A 26,318-nucleotide genomic window follows, 5' to 3' on the forward strand; every position below is an offset into this window, starting at 1 on the left:
ATAGAATTGTGTAGGTTTAACCCTTACCAAAATATATCAAAATTAAGTCATTATCTCGAAATCCCGGATCACGAATTTTAAATATTATTTATGTCCTTTTTATATTTTTAAAAAAAAACTGGCATAATTATTGTTAATGTTTGGACTTCATATTTCAAAAAAAGTATTAACAATAAAAACCCGAACTTCAAGGTAAATTCAAAATTCATAATAAAACATGACAAAAATCAAATGTTAGACTATATCAACCAAATGAACCAATGAAAAACAACTGTCATAACTTGGTACATGCATTTTCCGAAGAAAGTTGTGGGTTAAACCTGGTTTACATTATTATATGTCGTACTACTATATTTTCTGTTTTTCGGACAGAGAACTGTCAGCTTGTCGAAGTAAAATATTATGATTAATTCAGACAACAAAAACAACGGTCATGTCATTCATTAATTAGGAAGTAAATAAAATAAAATATAGATACAATTACGTTCATTTACAGTCATTAAAAATTAAATAACGTAAACTCTATTTATAGTTAACACCGGTGTAGACCAGACTATTTTAAGATTCGTTACATTTTCTACACAGGGTCAAACGCTAAAACTATTCCAATGGTACGTTGTGATATAACGATTTGATGAATATATTATGTAGTGTTTTATGGACTTTTCGACTTGCGAGTTTTGAATGTCCACTTGGTAACCTCCGCCCGCTTTTTTTAACTATGTTGCTTTCATTTCTATCGTAAAGATTTATCTTTAACCATTAACGTGTATTTTTATAGTTATCATTTAATGCTTCGTGTTTCACATGGTTTATGTTTTTATAAACTCGACATGCAACCCGCTTGAAATTACACCTTTAGTATGGAAACAGATTGAATTGGATGTTCAGTGTACATTATTTTACCTTTAATTCCCATCTTATAAATAACTGCTACAATCGCGCTCCACTCGGCAGGCTAATTTACCCTTATAATTTAGGGAAGGAAAAGAGGTACAAAAATTAATCGATCAACTACGAAAATTTACTTATATATATTAGTAGCTCCTAATTATTTTTGTTTGTATTGTTGCATGCAATCGAATGAAAATAAAATTTCGTATATGCATGGGTAATACTCCATTAAACGTCAGAACATGTAAGTTTCTAATGATCCCAAACGTTTTACCCTGGACTTCTATGACCTTCTTTTTGTTCCTTTTGATTTAAATGCTTCCAGACATTTTATGTATTAGCCTTCAAAAACTTCGAACTCAAAGGTTAATCCCGAAACACATATAGTGCACACCTTAATCGGTATCTTATGTTTATCCAGCACCCCTTACCCTTGACCTTTACCTTGCGTCTTCCCGTACAAAGTATGGTGGAACGAAAGGTGTTAAGTATCCGCCCTCTATTCTATTTAATGTGATAAAGTGGTTTTGTTAACAATCAACAGTCAAAAGTTAAGAGCCTTTAGATGACGTTTCCAAGGACCAAAAATCAGAATCATTCCTCTTTAAAAAATTTCGTAAAAATCATCCCAACACCAAATTCATGTCTGAATACAAATTTGGTCTAAAATGAACGAATTTTGAAATAAACTCATCATAGATTTTATATCCTTTGTTCCAATAAGAATGTATATTTCATTAACTAAATTAGATAAAACAAACAGTGGATGGTTATTACTTGTGATTTACTTGGGTAGATATCTTGTTAATTTATCTATCTTGAATGTAAAAAAAGGTGTCGTATTTTCCCTTATTGATTGAATTCATAAAAAGGTATTTATTTCCTTGTGTTTTTCATCTAATTTCAGGTATACACTTGCAATATCTCCGATGGAAAATGTAACGCTTTTGTTAAATGAGTTGTTAAAGGGTTACCATAGAGAAGTTAGACCAGGACTTGGAGGTATGTATTAGACCAATCGTAAAGGAAATTCCCCGGGAAAGTCTATGGTGTCTTCATTAAATATTTAAATGGGTGTTAACATTTATGCCAATAAGTCTAACCAAACGAGATTAAAAAAAAATCCACGCATTAAATCTTCATACATTTTGACATTTTACTATACAGTTTAAGTATCATTAGTCTAACGTCTTTTCCTTCTAATCCATCAACGTCATTCGATTTGCGATTTAGACACAAAATTCTTGTTAGATAAAGATGGGCCATTGGTTTTAGCAAGATTCGCGGCAAATAGTTCACATGTCGTGTCAATTTGGAAATAAAATGATTAAACTAAAGCCGTTGGATGAGGTATTGTAAATAAGTTGCTCTGCCATCGGCGGAAATTAGGAATTATTTCTGAGTTCATTTACTGAAGCAATGTTAAGAAATGTAACAAGAACATCCTTCGTAACAGAAAATTGATATCTATATCGCTCCAGACATTGGAACAAATCTATAAAAGGAAATTGAATTCGATCTTGAAGCTTACCCTACAATACATGTTATTTTGGTGTAATGATATAAAAATAAATATTTATATTGAGTTATGAAGAGTTCATAAGGTCATAAAACAAGAGAATTATAATTTAGAGTAGAAAATGATCGAAAACCATTTCAACTAAACAAGCAAAATTAATAGTTTCTGTTTATGTTGTGAATTTTATATTTTGCTATAACCTCATTGCTTTTTTTCAAATCATTATTTATGTGCTTATGTGATATTTTAATTGTGCTTTAGACCAATAATCTGTTTTATTTAAATCTGATGCGTATAGATGCTTTTTTAATTGATGCTTATGTGTGCTGATCGTATTTTATAATTATGCTTGCTAATATTTTATGCTAATGTGTATTGTCTTAGATGAAACTTTGTTCTTTGTGATGTTTTATATATGTAAAACTCAGAAACGTGTCTATTCCCCAAAACTAAACATGTCCATATGACGTCCCAAACATGTCTAGTTAATGAAGGATGCCAAAACGTGTCCTTTTTATGAACGCCCAATCATGTCCATATTCTAAAAACGCACAAACGTGTTCACCTTTATTAAAAAGTTTTTCGTTATCTCAAATGTTGTTTGAAATCAAATCCAGTGGACTTTATTACAGGGATCTTAGACACAAAGTGCCCAAAAAGAAAATTCTCCATTTGGTTATGTTCCTTCTTGATTGTAATTTTTTCAAAGGATGCCGTTTTGATGTTGTAAAAAGGGAGTAGTAGGACAGAAGCTCTTTAAGGGTCAGATTAATTCCACGATTTGAAGCAAAATGGGCACAGAATGTCAAATAATATGTGCGGGCGCTGCAAAATCTGCAATTTTACGAAGTCTCCATTTTGGATTTTACTGCTTTTAACTCAGAATCTATTTTTAATCTTCGAGAATTGTGTCAAAAATACATCTGTATTGATAACCTTGGATAGCGTTAATTACTTTTCATTTTCCAAATTTGACTGCTAAATAGGCTCAAGTTTTTTCTTTTCTTTTGTAGTATATTTTTTTGGACATCAATAACTGTCAATTCTTTAATGGACTTCCGAAACATGGACATGATTTTATTCATGATCAAGAAACAACAATCAGTAACAATTATTGAATTTCAATTACAAACAATTAGAAGGAATGAAAAAAAATCATCAGAGTTGTCTCGCCTTAGAATTTTCTTGTATCTCTGTTTCAAAACATTTTATGATACTTGACCATCGAATCGGAAAAAAACGCTTTTACTGAAATCAGAGAATTGTCTAACCTTTTACCTAATTGAACGTTATTAGATTGGCTTGGTCTGTAATGTAATTTGATGGTTCATGAAAAATAAATGTCTGATCTTATACTAATATATCACCAATTATACAGCTATCATGCCCTTAACGTTAATAACACTCTGGTGTCAAGGGAAATTATAGCAGTAGGCAATAAAAAATATACCAAGAACGTAAAAAAAAACTGTTGGCAGTTCAATGTTAGCTTTCTTTTATAGTCGCTCGAGGAGCCAATTAGTTGTAATGTATTCAATAATACTAATCCCACGAGCAGGTCGTGTTTGCATAAGATCACCCGCAGTAGATTCCTTATATATTCATGCATCGTCAATGTAAACAAATATATACATTGTACTCCAACTATACTTCGAAGGTATAATGGTGACACTGCAATCCGTAATGTTGACACAATTGCTAAAAAAATAAACTGAAATTTGACACGTTCGTTATTCCAGAGACATATATACATATATATAATGTCTTTGATTATTCTGACCCAACTTTGAAACTACGACTCATTCTTAAATTATGTTATATACAGAGCCAATAGTTTTTCTGGTCTCTCATGTTGCTGTTGTGCTAATCATGAAGACCCTGATCATTTTATTTTCCAGTGTAATCATTATTTGAATATACGAAATGGACTTATATAGATAATGATCACGTTGTGTGCAGTTTTACTTACATCGTATAGACGAAGCTTTGTAATATCCACGAGGTTGTTGATTTTATTATGAAATAGCTTGTAAAATTCCATGAAGTTATTTATTATAAAAACCTTTAATCCAAGACTAAATCTAAATGTAAACAGCAAAAACACTTTGTCCATAATCAGTAAAATACGGGAAAATGGAAAATATATTTTGAATATATTGCTCAGAGTGCTATATGTCTTGTCCAAATTTTGTAAAATTCCATAACTGTTTATCAAAGTTATTGATGACTATAAAAACCTCATTCCACACAATGAACCTAAATGTTGAATACTCGACAACGCCGACGAAGAATGGAGGATGGCTTGATCTCGCCTTCCCAATTTTCATCGCAGTAGAGACAATAAAAAAGGGCGTTATTCTAGAAAAAATATTTAATATATACTAGTATACCAAGTGTGACACAATATCGTTTTCAGTATATATATATGAGTATGCAAGTATCATCACAGCTTTTTGTCACCATAGACTGTTCCCTCGAATTGATAAACCTGGAATACATAATTCGTTTGAAGGATACAATTTAAAAGTACTTTATAACCTGTAACACTTTACCCAACAGTATAACGGATTCAATAGAAAATCACATTTTAATGATACAAATCATAATTTTAAGAAAGTCATGAGACAGGGTTTTGTTTCGGTCTGCTAGGGTCAAGCATATATTTTTTATGAAATCAAAACATATCAAAATATTCTTCGTATGTTTACGTTCTAATCTTGTGTTAAGATTTTTTTTATACGTGAAGCTACATTGCAGGGGCACATAAGAGGTCCTGCAAGCAAACTTCATCTGTAAGAGGATATTCCGGTCCTTTGCACAGACCATGAAGAAAACCCGCCAAAATGACTCAATCATTGTCGTTCACGTTGCGAAAAAAAAAATGTCTAAAAAAACGACGTCCAAATGTGACGAATTGTCGTAACGTTAAAAAATATAAATTTGCCATCAAGAGGGTTAATATAATAAGTATCTCAGAATCTTCCCCATATAAAACCACCGAGCACCTCTTACTTTGTATATTTTGGAAAAAAATAGATTGAGAGGTAATGATTTTATTAATTTGTCTAGTATTTTTAATGACTCTATTGTTCATAACTTTATACCTTCATATTTTGATCACATAGAGCCACCTTTAATTTATTATACATATAAAAAAACACACACAGCAGACGTTTAATTTCTGATTATACGTCAGTTACATCAGACGATAGTATTGAAAACAATGCTCTTTCAACATGAGAATGTGAAACATCGAAGTTTAGATGTGATTGCTATGACCATGTAATTACAGGGGACCTCAACATCGTTCAAGACCGAGAGGTTTTTAACTTTCTGAACAAAGGACTAAAATATCGACCACCGTCGAAAATAAATTGGAAAGAGTGTCGTCAAGTCAGTAAATATGTTTTATCATCCCATTGTAAAAATTGGTGTAAAGAGGAGAAATCTGACAAACAGTCACTTAGTTCCCATTTTAATAAATGTTTGAATATTGTTGATGTTCCCATATCACTTTTCGAAAAATAATTTTGGAATAAATAAAAGAGTATGTACTATGCCCATTTCTAGAATTAAAAACAAAATTCAAGTACTCGCAAAGCGTTTTGTGTTCGAACCGGCCGACAAAGCAGCCAACAATGTGGTGGTGGTATGACCTAAAAACTACACGTCCATAAGAATGAGATTATACATTCATCTACAATTAAGGTCATGCGCTCTAAATATAGTCAGATAGTAAATAATCATGTCACTACCACAGTTCACAGTTATGATTTTTCGACTCTGTACATTACATTACTACATTTCATTACATTACTACAATACAATCTTATCAAACAGAAGTTCTCTTATTTATTTGAACGGTCCCTTTGAAAAATTTTGTTGCAGATCTATTTATGCTGCAACTCATAAAAGCCTTCTCCTGTAATGAAAAAGGGAAATATGCGAGATATCAAAGAATGCTATATGCAAGCTTTAAAGGGCCATTAGCTATATGGGTTAGACAAAATTTTAAAATACGATTCTTTTTGTTTCAAGTATTACTAAAAGCGGAATTTTGAATTAATATTTCGTTATAAGCAGTTAGTTTGGCCCAAATTTGTCAAAAATAAGTTCAAAACCATCGCTGATGTATTGTTCACTTGCAGTGAATAATTCGACCTCATGTGAATCCGTATTCATGTGAACTTCAATTAAACCTCTTAACTGGAGATTGGTTAAGCATGTAATAGGCGTGTTCAGCTATGAAAAGGAAAAGTATGTCAACGTTGAAAGTGAACCAAGGGTGAAACATTTCGTTGACTGATTCAATCCACTAAAAATCATTCTTATACAGGTAAAAACGATGATAAACATATTGTTTTAACCTATAACATTCAATCAAACAGACCTAGAAAAATCCAATTGCACGTGCTCGCTATCTATTTATATTTATATATATACGTTTATATCGGGTTATATGACCGTCGGCAGTATTTTCGGAGGTAATCTCGATGGTTAATTAGATTGCGTCTAGACTAAAATATACACGAAATACTGATATATATATTAATTAGTCCATGCATCGTTAATTGTTATACTTTTTGTAATTAGGATATACGTTTTAGTATTTTATACGTCAAATAATAGAATTTGAGTCAAATCGGTGAACAAAAATTTGACAGCTAATGTCCCATTAAGTACTAACACTTGACTTGCTGATATTATCAATATCCTGCCGTTTCGCAATGAAATATACGTCACTAGAACTCGAAATATGACTCAAACTCGAATTCTAACTCGAAACACAACTTGAACAATGACTCCATGTCGAAGCATAACTATTACTTGATGGTTTGATACACTCGCTAATGACAAACAGTAGATCGCTATATCTATGTCAAGGTTTTCGATAGAAGTACTAGCTTGCAAGAGAAATTTATTTTCCAATATTCAAAAGTGAACATGATTACATTCTAAATTGTAATTAACGCGTGACACTGATATGATATGAATGTGTTTTGTCAATAAAATTATCCACTTATAACATCTTTTTTCAATAATAATCCGTTATGAACATGCTTCGTCAATTATAAATTGGATGAAATATGTATTGCTCTTCAAAATTGGGTGCTCTTCAACTTCGTACTTTATTTTGCCCTTTTTACTCGTTTGATTCGAGCGTCACTGATGAGTCTTATGCAGATGGAACGCGCGTCTGGCGTACAAAATTTTAATCCTGGTATCTATGATGAGTTTATTGTAAGTTGAAGAAAGTTGTAAATTGATTTATTACAATTGTAACTGGTACCTACCACTGAATGACGCCAGTTCTTTTACCAAAAAATGAGCCATACTAAATCAAGTACTTTGGAGCTTTACCGACACTATATATCAATCTATGTTCCAAATTTTGTGTTTGAGCGTTCCTGATGAAGGTTTATCTACAATAGCGCTCCGGACTCACCGAAAAATTAGGAAGTCGTATTACCATTGTCTAAGCAAATCAAGACAAATTTTAAACTATAACAAAGATAAAATCAGTACAAATTGATATTGAACATTGCATATGATCGGATCATCCTGCAATGTTTATTGCGCTGTTTTATGGTGTCTACTATTATATATATACTGGTATTATACAGTATAAAGTGGCATGATTGGTATATCTTCATGAAGATTGTTTGAAGTAACTATTTTTTTGATTTTTTTACTTGTGATTGTATTTTTTTTTTATGTCATTGTATTTTTATGTCATGTCAGTTTTATCGAGTTATTTTGCATTTGATTGTATTTTATTTTGTCATGTCGGTATGATAAGTTATTTTACTTGTGATTGTAGTTTTGTTTTCTGTTATGTCAGTTTTATCGAGTTATTTTCTTTTCCTGCCTGAAATGAGTTCTGTTGTAAGTTCCTTTATGAACATTTTGTTATACAACTGTTCGATGCCAAAACGAGGGAAGACTGAGTGCTAAAAAAGTAGTTTCACCTGGCCTCATGATCTCATTCCAGACCTCGACAGTGGTTGTACATTCTTATTTAGTAAGCCTCTGTTAATTAGGAACTTTGGCAATGGGGTATATAATCCTTGTACATTGATACATCATTTATCTAGACTCGTACACTTGTCTATCGTTGTACTCATCTAGACTCGGAATTATTATGAGCTTGACTATAGACACTTGTCTATCGTTGTATTCATCTAAACTCGGAGTTGTTTAGAGCTTGACTATAGAAGCTATTGTTGTACTCATCTAGACTCGGAATTATTGAGAGCTTGACTGTAGATATTCATCTAGACTCGGAGTTTTTTTAGAGCTTGACTGTAGATACTCATCTAGACTCGGAATTATTAAGAGCTTGATTGTAAATACTCATCTAGACTCAGATTATTTAGAGCTTGACTGTAGATACTCATCTAGACTCGGAGTTATTTAGAGATTGTTTAAAGAATTCTATCTATCGTTGTACTTATCTACACACGGGTGATTAAGAGCTTGACTATAGATACTTGTCTTTCGCTGAGATATTTTCACAAATGTGGTCGATTTCGAGTTACCATGTGTAATCAAATTATCCGAAATTTAGCGAACCCGAATAACCCTTTGGGAATAGGTTTCTCGGAGTGAATAATCTCAATTTTCACTCAATGGTACCGTTTGCAAACATTTAATAATCTTGTTAGTTAATACAGGTTTATTCTACGGTCCTCTACGCTTTATAACATCACAAATTGTTTAATTCAGGAAATTGTTTAAATAGCAATATGTTCAATATTATGACAATGTCGTTATAACTGTGTTCCCCACTTTGAAACATTATGAATAATGATCAATCTGTGCAAGTTTGTTACTGAAGGTTAGCTGTAAATTAAAGAAAGTAATTGAAGAAATTGATTTTTATATAAAAGTATTTAGCAAGGTCACTGTTTTTGTTTTTGTTTTAATATCCACAGAAAAGGACCAACCACCCACTTGAATGCACGATCACGTAGTATTGGCTTAAAAAGAACAGTTTCACAATTTAAATTAACACTAAAAGCCATGACATAAATGTATGCAATTCTGTCTATTTATGAAACAGTATTCATTCTTTCACGTTGCTATAGCGGTTTTTCGTCAGTTGTTAAACATTTCATGTAGTTGTGTAGTGCAAACATTGGTGTTAAGAGAATATCTTGAGTATACTGTCGTATCATTAGACACCTATTAATTATTGCTGATATTTTACAGGGCCTGCAATAAGAATAGAAACAGACATATTAGTAAGGAGTATGGGGCCAGTCAAGGAAAGTGAAATGGTTTGTTGAATAATTGATATGTTTTCCAGCTCAATATTTGTTTATTTGTACACATTTTATTGACTAGATTGGATACTGCATGTACAGGCAGTACTTTCTGTTTTAATAAACCCGGCATTCTAGTAAAAAAAGAAAAGTACCACAATCTATACAGAGTAAAACTGTATGCATAAATCTGCATGGTATATTACAAATCAGTACCCAAGAGACAAACTTTAAGGATAAAATATATATTTTTATTTAGAAAGCAACTAGTTAAATGCTGCTACTTTTTCCTAATTCTTTTGTGTAGTCAAGAAAAAATAATGGCCAAATATATAATAAGTTTGTCTGAAAATAAAGTGCCAGTGGATATCCAACTGACGAGTTGCACATTTGCTGTTTCATAAACCCTTTTTATTTTTATCTTTTATACTTTTTCCCCCTTTTTAACCAGGAAAACTTAGTGTGTACAATTCCAAATGAAATATGAATGATAACATAACTTTTTATTAGAATGGCAGTCAGCTAGCCATCATTAAACTGGAACATATGTTTTTGGAAGAAAAGTTTTAATCAATATTGATTTATATTGATTTAAGGGTGTGGTGTTAATGCAAATGACACGCACACTTTACAAAATTCTCAATTTGTACCACGGAGGTGAATCGCACACACCCTAGATTTGGGGACACGTTTTTTTTACTTATTTTCTCGCAAACTCTGTCACTTGAGCACAATGGTAGCATATCGATTACAATTTTCGTTTCCAAATAAACATGTCCTTAATAAATTCAACAAAATTTTGTATGGTTGCATGATACATTTTAAGAAATTTTGCAGTTTTGAGGATATCGAAAACACCTCTTTTTATGCCAAAAAACCCATTTCCTATATGTCCAGTATACAATAGTAAGTTGAGAGACGGGGTTTACATATAAGCCTTAATTTATTGCTGTTTCATTTAGGTTTATAAAAAATAAATATGACTTAAAGACATTTAGACATAAAGACCTTTATGATCTCCATTCACACCACACAATTTTACTCTATCTGCTCGAATTTGTTTTATTTGATAGAAAAGAAAGGATATGGGGTATCCATCTATGACAAAAAATCAGTACATGCACAACAAGAAACGCAAAGTAACAGCGCTTGTATTACTGTTCTTTTTTTAATTCCTTTTTTCAATTGAATATACATATTTTTTGTCAAATGCTGAAAACGCTGTGAAAAAGAGTCGGATGATCCGAAGGTGACAATCAAAACTCATACGTTGAAGATTTAAATCATCTTTAATTTATGTTATAACAATCATCCTTTACGTTGATATAAAAGTTTCAATAAAATGAAATAAGTGATTGATTACATTATTTCCAGTGGGAAGTGTCACACTTCAAAACATACTTGAAAGAAAATTGAATGCTAACCGAATAAAAATCGGAATAGTCAAATATGCTGAAAGTACATTTCAGTTGAATGGAAATATGATCTGGATAGTAAACCTCTCTTGGTTGCAGTTGCATGAGAGTTAAACTGTTAGAACACCTATTGTTTCTCCATTTGTTCGCTTAACTGTTTTTATTCCAATATCAAAATGAAATATTTCCAAAGATAATTCAAATTTCAAAGATATTTTTTAACCTCAGACACACCCTAAGATTCAAATTTATATAAAAATGGGAAGACAAGTATAAATAAAAAGCAAGAATTCTGTCAAGTTTGCAATATACTTGAATTCATATACATATCAGGAATGCAATATTTAAATATTACTAAAGTATATTGTCTCTCTGTACGCTCAAACAAAGAGCCAAGATTCTTTTTCAGTGTAATTTTGTTGATGATGAAAAAAAAGAAAGAAAATTTACATACGAGGATGGTAAAATAGATTAAATGATAAAGCGTCTAATCGTCCAAATTATTTCGCTTAAGATTAACTTGATTAAAGTGTTCTAGCTGTTATCCATACGATATTACACGATGATAATCTTTATTGTCATATAAACATATTAAAAATGTTTGTGACAACAAATAAATATATGTATATATATATATATATATAATTCGTCTCAAATTTAGCCCAACAATGTTAGATCTTCAAATTTGCGTTAGCAAATTTTTGATTTTTGTTCTTCCCTCAGCGGGATTCGAATCTTTGCTTCTGTGACATCGTGGCAACACCGCCTGCACCGTGTCTAGCGCCCTAAACCGCCCGATCACCAAGGTTACATAAAAATATAGCTTTCGGTGGTCGATGTAATACCTCTCCTCGTCAGCTTTATCTAGGGTTGTAACACAGTACATGATGTATAGTTGCAAGTAGATGGTGTACCTTTCAGATCAGCTATTTTGTCTGTCGTAAAGGATGATAATGTTAATTACCATGCCGCCACATCAAATTTTACATATATATTCCTCTCAGTCGACATTTGAGATCCCCTGGCCACACTTAGGCAGATCTCATCGACTGACCATTACAATCATAGACCACAACACTGCTTGGTCTAGGGAGGATAGACTAGCTCGGGAAAGATTTTGGATAAGAAAATTAAAAACTTTGGCACCAAATGGGATCAATGAAAAGGTGTAGTTCTAATTCGCGCAGTGCTTTTCATTGGGATTAAATTTCATATTACTACGCAGTCTCTGTTGCTATTCCTTTACCTTTGTCAACTCTAAAATTCTAGAAATATACCAGTTTAAATCGTAGGGTGCTATTCATTTGAGATGTATAAGTACGCAGCCACGTTCAATTACTTAACCTTTTTCAAATTTTCTTTTTTAATCATAATCAAACTGCTATTTATTTGGGATGTGTAAATACGCAGCCTCTGTTGTAATTACTTTAGCATCGTCGAATTTGAAATTTGAGTATTATACCAACTCAAATCGGTCAGTGCTGTTCATTTGGGAATGTATTTCTACGCAGTCTTTGTTTTAATATCTTAACTTTCGTCACCTGTGAAATTTTAGAAATGTACCGGTTCATATCGCACATTACTATTTTTGTTAGTACAATATCTATGCAGTCTCTCTTGTAAATACCTAACCTACGTCATTTTTGAAATTTTAGAATTGTACAAGCGTTGTTGTGTTCGGTTTTAATTGTATAAATTTAAAGATTGTTATAGTTAAATCAGAATAGATTGATATGATTCATTTTACATCATAATCATGCTGATGAAGGATATCTGTTATCCGAAATATTTGTAGATAATTACATTTAAAGTTTCCTTTTTTTTTAATATTGGTGTTCATTTGTACACTTTTTAGGCGTTTATATAATTTATTTATTGTGTACATGTATCGTTACTCGTAACGATCCAGCGCCCTCGTAAGAAAGATCGTTGACTAATTTCTAGACGTTTTATATATATACGTCTAAATATGTGACAACTTTATGACAGACATTCTCCATGATCGGATAACACGTGGTTATACAGGGCTAACACCATAATATATATTTAATTCGTCTCAAATTTAGCCCAACAATGTTAGATGTTTTGTTCTTCCCTCAGCGGGATTCGAACCCTTGCTTCTGTGACAGCGTGGCAACACCGCCTGTACCGTGTCTATGGCAAGCCGTTCTTGTCAAAACTATGTTTAAACCATTTTTCGAAAAATTTACACACTGAAAATAAAAAAAAACACACTGAGATTAAAAAACCTAAAAACACACACTAAGAATTAAGAATTACACACTGAGATTTCATAAAAACGCACTGAGATTACAAAAATGAAAAACACACACTGAGAATTGAAAATTACACACAGAGATTTCAAAAAGACACACTGAGATGAAATAAACTGAAAAACACACACTGAGAATTTGAAATTACACACTGAGAATTTAAAATTACACACTGAGATTTGTGCGCACTTTTTATGCGCACATATCTAATTAGCATATTTAATCTGAATCTATTACAAGCTTAAAACAACTAGGGGACAGAACTCGTTAGTCCTTCAAAACATTAATCAAAGCACTGAAGTACTGAAGATCGGATGACCGCAAGTTCTGGTGGATGGTCACAAGCATTTGTCTCAGAAAAAAAAATCACATCTCTATACGTGAAAGTTAGGTTAAGGTACATAGATATATTTTTTCTGAGATAAGTTCCTGTGTGGAAGATGAATAAATGACAGGGAATTCAACCTCACCGTAATAATTATTATATTGTAGTGATATAATCATTTGTTATCAGTATACTCTGGTTTGTTGTTATATATTATATTAATATTCATATACCAGTTATATATATAGCAGATCATCTTAATAACTCTGCATGTAAATTTTCATCCATTTTTTATATCATTCTATTCTACTATTCTAATGATTGTGCAGTGCAAGTGCATGGTGGACAATCTTCTGTAATAATTCGTTTTTCTAATAGATTGGATTTGAGTAGGCATTCATATTTTCCCGCTTTTGTTGCAAAACGTTCTCGAGATATTCTTCCGCATGCGTTAACACAAATTTTCGGTATTCATGATTTGTTATTGATATATATAGTTATCACGATAAAACATTTTCATACATTTATCTATGTTCTTAAAAATTATTTTCATGAATATTTATTGATGAAATTAATATATAACAAGCGATAATGAATGTTATTTTGCACTCGATAATTGCCGCGTAATTATACAAAATACGTTCGGTTATCAGTCAAAATGCAATTAATCTTCTGCGACAACATAACACCGGCATGACCTCTCACGGTCACATCCGATGTAAAAATACAACGTATAGAAAAACTACGTTATTAAAGACCAATAGAACAAGAAAAATACCCACTTACTCTCATTACAAAATATAACCAAATGGTGAAAAACTTTATTAAAATTATAAGAAAACATTGGAAAATTCTGCAAAAATACAAACAGTGCAGTGAATTTTTCCCCCAAGTGCCTATTATAGCATATAAACGTAACAAAAATATAAAAGATTACCTTGCGAAATCAGGGTAACAGCTGAAAGACTTTTGAAAAGGGACCATACTTAAACAGTTTTAAGCAAAAAATCCCGATAGACTGTTAGTAATAATCTGAATTATAGGCAACAAACGTATGAATATGAGTTAGCAAAAAAAGTTGTTATTAGTAAGTCTTGAAATTTATTACGAATGTTGGTTGTAGGAACCGCATTTCATTATAATGACAAGAGTTTGGGAGACCAAGATACAAAATCTGTTGAATTATTCATCTCATGAATATTCATTAGTAATTTGCATATTAATCTCAGCGTGTATTTTTGAAATCTCATCGTGTAATTAACAATTCTCAGTGTTTGTTTTTCAATTTATTTCATCTCAGTGTGTCTTTTTAAAATCTCAGTGTGTAATTCTAAATTCTCAGTGCGTGTTTTTCATTTTTTTAAATCTCAGTGTGTAATTTCGATTTATTTTAGGTTCTTAAATCTCAGTGTGGTTTTTTTAATTCTCAGTGTGTAATTTTTTCGAAAAATGGTTTACACATAGTTTTGACGAGAACGGCCTGCCATACGTGTCCAGCGCCCTAGGCCACTCGACCACCTAGGCTACATAAAAATATAGCTTTCGGTGGTCGATGTAATGCCTTTCCTCGTCGGTTTTATCTAGGGTTGTAAAACAGTACATGATGTATAGTGGCAAGTAGATGGTGTACCTTTCAGGTCAGCTATAATATTTTTTCTGTCGTAAATGAATTTACTACCATGCCTTTACGGCAGACAAAATTGCTGATCTGAAAGGTACACCATCTACTTGCCACTATACATCATGTACTGTGTTACAACCCTAGATAAAGCCGACGAGGAAAGTATTACATCGACCACCGAAAGCTATATTTTTATGTAGCCTAGGTGGTCGAATGTCTTCATCATATGAAAATCAGTCACAAACCCTTCCGTTAGGGGTTAAGTATCGTGCCATCATGAATTATACGAGAAAAACCGATAACCCGTATCATGCCAACAACAGGCCACAGACCACAATTAAATTCCCCTATTAGTTCTTTATAACGTTTTGTTTCATTAAAAAAATTGCACCTTGCATTTTTGTCAAATCTTTTGTGTGTATAATGTATAGTACTAGTCCAAAAATATATCCAAAATTCAGAAAGATTGAACCAATGACTCTTACAAATTTAGCCAATACACATCCATACCCCTATGGACAAGTCAAGAGATGTTCCGAAAACTGTAAATATCACCTTTTTGCACCTGGCCTAATCACTCTTTCCATATCAAAATCAGTTAAAATACAACATCCAAAAGATTATTTCATCTCTCTTCTTTTATTTCCACCCAAAAAAAACTAAGAAATGAGTGAGGAAGGGAAAGAAAAAAAATTAAGAAAAAATACACTCTAATTAAAAGGAACTATATTCGTGGACAACGAAAAGCGGGATCATTAATTGTGGTCTTGGGCCAACAACATTAAGTCCAAAAAATGCCATCTTAAATGACTTGACAACAGTATCCTAACTATATCTCTTGTGAATAAGTCTGTTTAAAGGTTTGGTTAGCTTTTGAGGTGAATGACGACATGTTTGTGCTTTGTATAGAATATTCCCATTAAAGATGGTGTAATAATTTTTAAGTAATACAGAGATTTCTTTTGTTAAAATCAAAGGCAATGTAACATACACGAGCGAATCGAACAAGTTGAGATATATAGACACCATACAATGGTGCAAAGGGAACTGCGCCATCTAAAAACGAATAATTAACAATAGGAAATGAAACATCGTCTCTTGTATCGTAAATTTTAGGATTGAGCTTCCCGTTAGAGATATAAATATCAAGATCCAGGAAAGGGCAGAAAACCTTTATTTAAAGTCAGTTCAGCAGGATACATCTCTTTAGTGTAAATACTGATATCGTAATTATTGAGAGCCATATCTAAAAGTTTTATTAGATTTTAACTGACGAGATGCACATTTGCTGTTTCGGATAAACAGTACTTTTTAGAATGGTTTATACGGAGAAAGGACAGCCCAAAAAGCTACTTTTCTAATTCAATACCATATTTTACGCATATTAATTTAGTTATATCTTATTTATATTTCCTGCAGCTAGCCGTAATGACTGAATAGGTTCAACTGACCTCATATTTAAAAGTTGGACCCTTTGTTTAGATAAGTAAAAGCGTTCTCTAGACATATTTGCCTTTGAGCCTCCTGATGAAAGTGAATCCAGAAAAGCGCCTCGAACGTACACAATGTAAAAAGTGTTATTTTCATTTTTCAGTCATATTCAATGCAGTGCTACTTGCGACAACGGTGGTATGACAACAGACTTCGCTTCAATTTAGAGAACATAACAGAAGTCACGTTGAGTAATAGTTTTCTGAAGTATATCTGGAAGCCAAATACTTATTTTATAAACGGAAGACGATCACAACAACCAAATATTACAGTTCCAAACGTATTTGTAAGGATACGACAAGACGGCAGAATTTATATGTCCCGAAGGTAATTTTAACATAAAGATATCGTGGCTTCTTAAAATGTATCTTGAAGGTAGCACAAGACCGGTAGTAGATAAAATTAAAATAGATCTCATTATCGTTAACCATCCTCCTTGCCTGTCTTTCTAACAAATTAAGCTTGACTGTAAGGGGATGGTCATTTCATATTTTGGAGGGGGTCAGAAGAAAAATCAAAAGGTCGTCCCATTAGTGTTATCGATATACATGTATGCATTTATAATCAAACTTTTCTGTATATTTGATTTCCAATTATTTTATTGCTACATTGATATTAAAGAATTATTCAGTTATTACTGTTATTATGTTTCCGTTCTACAAGCTGTAATGCATACAATGATAGTCTATTTTCATTCAGTAAAAATTATCAGCAGAACCTTTGCAATAACTCTTTGAGGGCAGGTATTGATGGTATGTTGCTAGACAAAATTACTACGCTCATTGTCCTCTTCAGTTGCTGTTAAAACTCTCCCCCTTCATTCCGATCGTTTCTGTTTGCAGAGCCTACCTATTGCATATTTTCGTTCTAAATATGCATTTCGGGGCCTTTTATAGCTTACTATGCAGTATGGGTTTTGCTCATTGTTGAAGGCCATACGGTGACCTAAAGTTGTTGATTTCTGTGTTCTCTGGTCTCTTGTGGAGAGTTGTCTCGTTGGCAATTGTACCACGTCATCTTATTTTTATATGGAATATTTGCCACTGGGTGTTAAGCAAGCAACAATCAATCAATCAGTACTCAATTTATGTAAACTTTTGAGTAGGAAATGTTTAGGCATTGATCATGCATTATGACGTATGTTTTATTTAGATTTTCAGATAGTACATCTAAGTAAATTTCATTAAAAAGAATAAGGTTGCAGACCCTTTAGCCCCACCACCCAACCACTCCCCTTTTACCGTTATTGTAATTTATTTGACAGGTTTTTTTTGAACGCCATATAATTTTTATGTTTATCCTTCCTTGTCCGTACGTTTAAGTTTGAGCGTTTCAGATCCGGAAATGTGCATCGAACAAACCAGGTGCTGCTGTATGTTGTTTACTCCAAGAATACAGCCACCAATATTAGACTGTTGGACTCTACGATTTCTACAGGTCAAATTCTAGGAAAACAGTATTGTTCATAATTATTTGTGCTTTGTTTTTTTTTTCATCTTTTATACCGGTTTTGTAATTTGAGTGCTTTTCTTGCATTGATTTTTACATTAAGTTTGCGTATGTTTGAAGATTGAGATCTCAGAAAATAGTTTAAATCTCTTCCTGTTGCTGTGTCCCTCCTAAATCAGAATAGAAGATCGTCAGTAGTTGTCTTTTGTTGTATTCCAATTTGATCATCATTTAGAGAATTTGATATTGATGGCATATCAGTGATAGTCTCTATTACATTTATTTATAACGTGTTTATAAGCTTTGGGCAATTTAAGCATCTCATAGACATAAATCTATTGTTGAAGACCGTGTCTTAACACTCTAGATGTCTTTTAGTTTTCCTGTATTTGTTTTGTTGTCTTCATGACGATTACCTCACGCCCCTTCTATTCATATCTGAGGATGATTTCCCAGTTTTTTGTTGTTTTTTTTATTTTCCAATTGGTTTCAAAGAAATTTACGACAGACTGGTCGACCCTTATATGATAGCACTAACACACTATCGTCCTACTCGTCAGTTGAGTATAGCAATTGCCAAATATCATTTGTTGCCTAAATTGAATAAGTAGAAATAAAACATATTTAATTAAATTTCAGGAAAATAATCTGAAAGTCTTACATTTTCATTTTTAACCAGTTGCCCAGGCAATGTAAGCTTATTAATAAATGCTTATTTTGTATATTGCCTTTAACAAATAACTTATCAATTTAAGAGTTTTATTAATGTAAGTAATAATTTTTAAGAGTCATTTACACCTGATATGTTATATAGGTTTTTTTTAACAATAACATACTGATATATTCACTATTACAGAAAAAAATCTGATCGCCATGTAGAAAATTTAAAAAACATATTAAGGGGTTATTAAGATTGTACTTCTAGCATGATTAACATACATATATTTCCTAGTATATCAAATATTTTTAAAAACATTTGTTATAGATTAACAATCCATGCTGTTTGTCCAATGAAGATGATGGAATATCCTATGGATCGGCCTGTTTGTCCACTTATTATCAGTAGTTGTAAGTATACATCAGTTAGAAATCTTACTTATTTCTGTGACGCCAAGTCATTCATACATTTAGTCGGATAGTAAAACCCCAGTTTAAATTTCTTAAAACTATTGACACACTCATCCAGATAGTATGATAGAAAGTAGCATTATTTTTTATAATAATTATCGCTTCTATAAATAACATAACCGTAAAAATTAGGATGTGAAATAGGGAATAATAATAACCTTTTGTGAAAATCACTGTCAACATTGGGAAACAAAATGCTAATTCAAGGCGTGGATCAAGCAAATAACGGCTACTAGCTAAACCAATGAACACATAAAAATAAAGAACTGAACACAGTAAAAGAACTGAACACAGTAATTTATTTTCTGTGCTTCGTGCCGCTCTGATGAGTCGAGCCCTTACCTACTGATTTTACAGTTTGTTTTAAGGTGGGTTGTTATATCACTGGTAAAGTGCGGATTCAGCGCTCACAAACTGATTAACCTCACCACATTCTTTATATGCATGTCCAAAGTCAGGAAACTATACTAGTAATTCAGTAGTTATAACTGGTTGTTGTTGGTCATATTTTTCATTCGTTAATTGTGTTAGCATAAATCAGGCCGTTGGATTTCGTGTTTGAATTGTGTCAAATTTTGTCATGGTTGTGCCTTTAATGGAGTATTGATATTGCTCATTATTGAAGGCCGTATGGTAACCTACAATTTAAGTGTTAACATCAACGTTTTTTGGTCTCTGATCTCTGGTTGATAGTTGTCTCACTGGAAATCGTAACACATCTCCTTTATTTTTTTACTAGTCTAAACTTTGCTTGATTTCATCTACACATGATCGCTATTTGCCAACACTGAGGTTGTGAGTGTTAACCCAGCTCGTGGCAAAGTGCGTTCAAGCCCAATCTTAATTTACTAGGATTGCCACTTTTCCTTCCGAAGGTCGGTAGTTCTCTCTGGGCATCCTGGCTTCCTCAACCAATAAAAAATGTCCTCCAAGTGTGCTAAATGTGGCGTTAAACAGAAATAGCAATTAGTCAATCCTTATATTTTTCCTGGTTTAAACTTAGCTTGATTGGAAGCTTACTTGTTTGTAGAAATAACATTACAAAAAAGTAAACATTGAGAAGGAAAATTGTCAGTAATGAATATTTTTTTATGGTAGCATATCACGCCAAACTTTAAAAGATATTGTAAATTTGACAAAATTTTATTCAGGGAGTTGAAAGTAACAAAAAACGTAAAAGATACTAAATTAAGTACATGCGATACGTTTGTCTAAAAAATCAAAGGCTGCGATTCATGTGCGCACTATGTGTGTTTCTTGAATAATATTGACATAAAAAAAAATGCACTAACGGGAAAATTTTAAAAACCGAAGTAATTTTTTTATTTCTAATCATACAGGGTTCTAGAATTTTGAACCAACATTTAAGGTTCTTTCTAAATTCTTACTCGTAGTTAACGGTAGTATTTTTTATATAACGCATAGAATGATGAAATGTTTGATAAACGTGATAAATTTAAAACTTTAAACAGTGTAAAACCATTTAATATTTGTAGACGGATATACAGTCAATGACATACTGTATATATGGAAACATGGACAAGATAAGTCAGTGGAAATGTATGATGGTGTCACTATGTCACAATTTAACATCCGGGGAATACAAACCAAGAACCTCACTAAGATAGATCATAACGGTAAACATTATTGTTTTCTTGTGTATAAAAATCTTTAAAAGGAACTTTGATAAATATATCTTCACAAATATTAATCGTGAAAAATTTAAATTTAAAAGTTTAAAATTGCAACTGTTGGAGTTTGATATATTCAATATCATTACATTCTCAAAAGGTTTTACTTCTAATTTGAGTAGTATTTTAGGGAATAAATGAAAGTTTGAGCTAGCAATGCAGAAATTTCGTATGGTAATATTTGTATCATTGCTTTTTTCATAACTAACATACGATGCATAAATAACCATAGGTGAATAAATTATATTGATGTGCTTTTTTTGTACCGTCTACTTGTTCATTTCACCCTTCGCAACTATTTCAGTTGGATTGATTTCAATGTAACTTTCAAGGTAGCTTGTGTATTAAACTGCTTTTAGTGAATCCTTCCTCTGTATTTTGTATCGAATTTTACATTTGAGCCTGTTGGAAACATGTTTATACAAGTGAATAATGGATTAACTGACAAAATGATACTTGTTAAAAAGACAACGCGAGAAGATACCAAAGTGGCAATCAAAAACAATAAGTTGAAAAAACAGATAACTACTAGTATTACACGATATGCTCGTAGCAGTTTAAATGGAATGTAAGTAAGTGATTGCAGAAAAAAATATATAATTAGATATATGCAAGATTATTCGAGGTTTTTTTGTCAGATAACCTGAATCAGTTACTTCATGACATGTTTAATAAGGTTTAACACTATCATATTTTACCGAAACTTTCTTTTTCCGATAATTAATCAACAATAAAGAATTATTGTATATTTTCACAGGAGAGCATTCTGTTCTGGAGGTATACTTCCATTTAAAACGACACGTAGGATTTTTTGTGCTGCAAACATATTTACCTTGTACCCTTATAGTATGTTTGTCTTGGGTTTCTTTCTGGATAAACAGAGATGCAGCACCTGCAAGAGTTTTACTGGGTAAGTAAGACACTGTACATTGATAATATGTTTAGAACTTTTGTTTTGAAAGCTTAAAGGGATACATACAGTATTGTACAATTTACCATCACATAAATATGAAAGTCAACAAATGAGACAAACCTCATCATGACTGTTATATGAACAATACATGTTGTTAATGTTACCCATACGATGTATTATAGTAACGGTGACAACGCTTGTAAATGCTCCGTATTCCTAGTTTCATACCAAATTTGGCTTGATGTTGGTTTCAACGAGGATTTTCAAGAACAAATATTGGATGTTTAAAGCTTATTTGAGCAAAGCATTCAAAGAAAAAAACCTGCATGAATACAACCAAAGTTTCAAATAAAATGTCAATATTTCTATCAATTGAAGGAGTTACTACTATTTTGTCCACTGCATCTACGGGAATGATGGTGAGAGATGGATTACCCAGAGTTCCGTATGCTACTGCACTTGATGTTTATCTTAATGTGTGTATTGTATACAACCTAGCCGCCATGATAGAATATGCTGCTGTTAATTATTTCACAAAGATAATTCCAAAAGAAGGATCAACTAGCGATAGTGAGGAAGAACAGGTAATTAATAATGAGACGTGTAGATTTCAAACATAGACAAACTGAATAAGCAAACATGTAATTCTATCAATACAAGAATGTAATATAAAAAAAAACAAAGCAAATTTCAAGTGTTCGAAGAAACGTTTCATACACTACTTTTCATCGTATTTGTATCACATGTCAAGTCATACCTAGGTAGTAGCTCTGCTTTAAGTAAGCTCACTCTGGTTTAAGAAATAAGGAGAAAGAAGAGAGCATCACTTGCTCGTCTGTATTTTCATTCACCAGAAAGAAATAATGTCGCTAGAAGACAAATCAATTTTACTATGAAGGTATCCTTTCAAAATGCACTCTGCTAAGTTATAAAACAGAAGGAATATTTGTATTTTTTTGCTTTGACATCATGTTAATTTACTAGAATTGCACATAGCACAGAGAAAGGGTCGCTTAGAATAGCTTTGAACATCTGGTCGTACTTCATATTATTTTACTTTTATTTCCCAGAAATATCACCCTATCTATATATTGATAATGTGTATTGTATAGAATTTTCATATACCTTTGACATAGATATCATAAGCAGAATCTTTTGGGCCTTATATCTGAAGGACTAATCTTAACCTACTTACCATACCCCTCTACATATCTACAGCAGCCTATCAAAATTATCCTACAACATTTAGCACTGTGTACAATTGTGTCAAAGTAGGCAATGCCTCTGCAGCCAGATTGTTATTAGCTTGAACAAAAATACACGTGTTCCCGTGCAATGCCAGAAAATGACTTACCTGTTTCAGATTAACTTCACACAATACTGTTAGATCAACAGTGAACGGGAGAGCTTTTTCGCTCTGCTTTTCCTGTGACATTACCTGAAAAACCCAAAACCTTTTTTATGTGGTAACTTGAACCCAGCCTAAGTGTGGTATTCAATATGTGGGACAGACGGGACGAGAATATTACAGAAGAAATCATGAGCACCTTTACCGCTTTCGAAGACCTAAAAAATTAAAAAGTTTGATATACCAACATTTAGATAAGCATAATCACAATCTAAAATTTATAATATTCCAACCACTTGAAACCGTTCAGAAACAACCAGGACAATCACACAATCAATTTGAAAAATCCCGTGAAGTTCGCGAACTATTTTGGATAAAAAGACTTCAAACAGCTTATCCTCTCGGTCTAAATGACAAAATATTGGGACAGGGGAACATATCTAAAATTCTATCGATGTCATTAATATTGTCGATAAACGGCTAAGAAATAATAGGTCTCATGGTAAACGTTAAAATCGTAATCTAAGTATTAAACATCGTATAAATTATACACTTGCTGATCTCTTATCTATAATAAAAAAAAATGGTAGACATCAATTATTATGAAAACTTGGTCATATACCAATAAGTAAATTATATGATATGATATAAGTGTGATAAAATTTCATTTTTAGCCCGTTGTATGAATACACCTGTATTATTACTGCCTTTCGTTATCACAGGCTGTTTCCTAGTATCGATAAACCTGAAAATCATAAACGGCATTTTCTTAAATTAAAATATATAAATAGAGGTATTGATTTTATTAACTTATCTAGTATATTCAATGACTCTACCATCCATAGCCAAATACCTCCATATTTTGATAATACAGAACCACCTATTATTTCGTATTCGTACAAAGAGCCCAGCAGAAGTTTGATTTTAATTGTACGTCAGTAACATCAGACGTCAATATAGAAAATAATGCTCCTTCCACTTGAGACTGTGAAGCATCTAGTTTTAGATATGTTCCCTATGGTCATGTCAGTACAGGTGACCTCAACATCGTTGAAGACCGTGAGGTCAAAACTTTTCTTCAGAAAGGACCTAAATATCGTCCTCCATCTATTATAGATTGGAAACAGTATCGGCAGGTCATTAAAGACGCTCTGTCTGCATACTGTAAAAATTGGTGTAAACGTGAAAAATCTGACTCTGGACAGTTATTTGAATAAAATTATGAATACTGTTGATATTCGTACATCTCATTTTGAAAACAATTCTGAAATTAATAATAGGGTTCATGATATACCCATTTCTAGAATAAAAATAAACTCCAAGTATTCGCAAAGCGGTTTGTGTTCGTACCGGCAGACAAGGCAGCCAATAATGTAGTGGTGGTGTGACGCATATACTACACGGAAGTTCTCCAAAACAAAATTATCAATTTTTCTACATTCAGGTCTGTATCTCCACAGAGAGTCAAATTGTAAACAATCATATCACTGACACTACCCAGCTTAAAGCCTCTTCCGAAGATTTGAAAGTCCTGGTTACCTAAATTACACAAACAACCATTTAAATTTCGTTTCATCTCCGCATCTAGTAAGTGTTCTACAACTAATCTGTCAGTGCTTCTAACTACCTCCCTTACTATAAGTAACACTGTGATACACCAACCCAACGCCAACATTATGCAAAACGACAAGATACGGTCCTCAACAAAATACAGATGTCTGAACAATGTGCCAATATCCTTAGTTTACAAATAAACGTGTATTAACAGTAACTGTTTAAAACCACATATAATCGATAAATCTCTGCTATGATATTCAACAATCATTTCATAAATTAACACCATATCAGCTATCTTTTCCTTTGTAGCTTCCTGATCCTAAAAGTAACGGTATAATATCGACTGAATCAAAAGTAAGACATTATAGCTGTTACAATTTGTTCCTTCGATGCCTGGTTGGTAATTATCAGTTCCGTAATCAAAATGTAGCAAGAGCGGATCTTCAAAATGGAAACAGCGTCAGTAAAATTGATATGACGTCACGATATTTTTTTCCTGCGTCTTTTATTTTCTTTCATGCTTTTTATTGGAGTTGGTACTGGGATTCAGGCAATTTGCAATCGTCTTAAGCATGAACCATGGTAAGGAATGAGGTGTTGTGAGCCAGTCAGAGTTACATTTTTATATTTTATGAAGGAAGTTTTGTATTTTTTAGTTTTTATTGGTGTATATTATCTTATAAAGTATTAATGTACAAAACATATTCTAACTGCAACACGCGGTCAGTAAACGGTTGAACGGGTATCGTCAACTATATCGAGTAGTTGGTATAGTAACGGAACATTGGCAAATAGCCGGCAGTCATTTCTATTTGAATAAAATGAGATTTAAAGTAGATATCAATGAGACGTCAACAGATACTTAAAGGATGCCTGTTGTAATTTGGTGGGTTTTATCAAATCACTACTATGTCAACTTACACTTAACAATTGGACAACTGACAATAAGAGTAGTTATCATGTAAATCATGGCGATTTATATGAATTTCCCATTGTGATAAATTCGTAGAATCTCACGTGAAATAACTCGTTTATTTTCATTCTCGAAACTTTCCCCTCCTTTTTTCTGGAGCCTCACTTGAAATAAATAGAACTACTGGTAACCCTACATATTCTTTGTCATCATTTACCAAGGACGAAATTTTACAAAATCACAAATCTGTCCTTCTTTCTTTTGGTATCAACATCAAAACTCCATATAAAGAACGATACATAGCTGGGTCATCAAAATGTTCGACTAAACATCTTTCTAAAGTACTGACTACTATTCTTTCTACAGTTAAAGATGGGCTTCAAAAATATTGTGATGAGATATATTCTACCAGTGGTGTTAACCAGATGTGGATTCTCAAAAATTCGAAAGATCTACTGCTTAATCTTCGATCACAATCTTTGCAATTTTGCAGCAACATAAAAACTTTTGATTTTT

The 26,318-nt window shown here is 32.4% G+C and overlaps 1 protein-coding gene across 1 annotated transcript; it reads left to right on the top strand.

The window, feature by feature from the left end:
• The first annotated feature begins 9,220 nt into the window (after nt 1–9,220).
• LOC127714004 (gamma-aminobutyric acid receptor alpha-like) lies at nt 9,221–25,686 on the top strand. Its single transcript, XM_052219953.1, has 8 exons — nt 9,221–9,251; nt 9,626–9,693; nt 16,907–17,130; nt 19,238–19,320; nt 20,877–21,017; nt 21,829–21,981; nt 22,363–22,585; nt 25,216–25,686. Exons 1-8 carry the CDS (start codon nt 9,221–9,223, stop codon nt 25,457–25,459), a joined length of 1,167 nt encoding a protein of 388 aa, XP_052075913.1. The 3' UTR covers nt 25,460–25,686.
• Nucleotides 25,687–26,318: the final 632 nt, after the last annotated feature.

Source organism: Mytilus californianus, unplaced genomic scaffold (genome assembly GCF_021869535.1).
Source record: "Mytilus californianus isolate M0D057914Y unplaced genomic scaffold, xbMytCali1.0.p SCAF_9, whole genome shotgun sequence".
Lineage (NCBI taxonomy): Eukaryota > Metazoa > Mollusca > Bivalvia > Mytilida > Mytilidae > Mytilus > Mytilus californianus.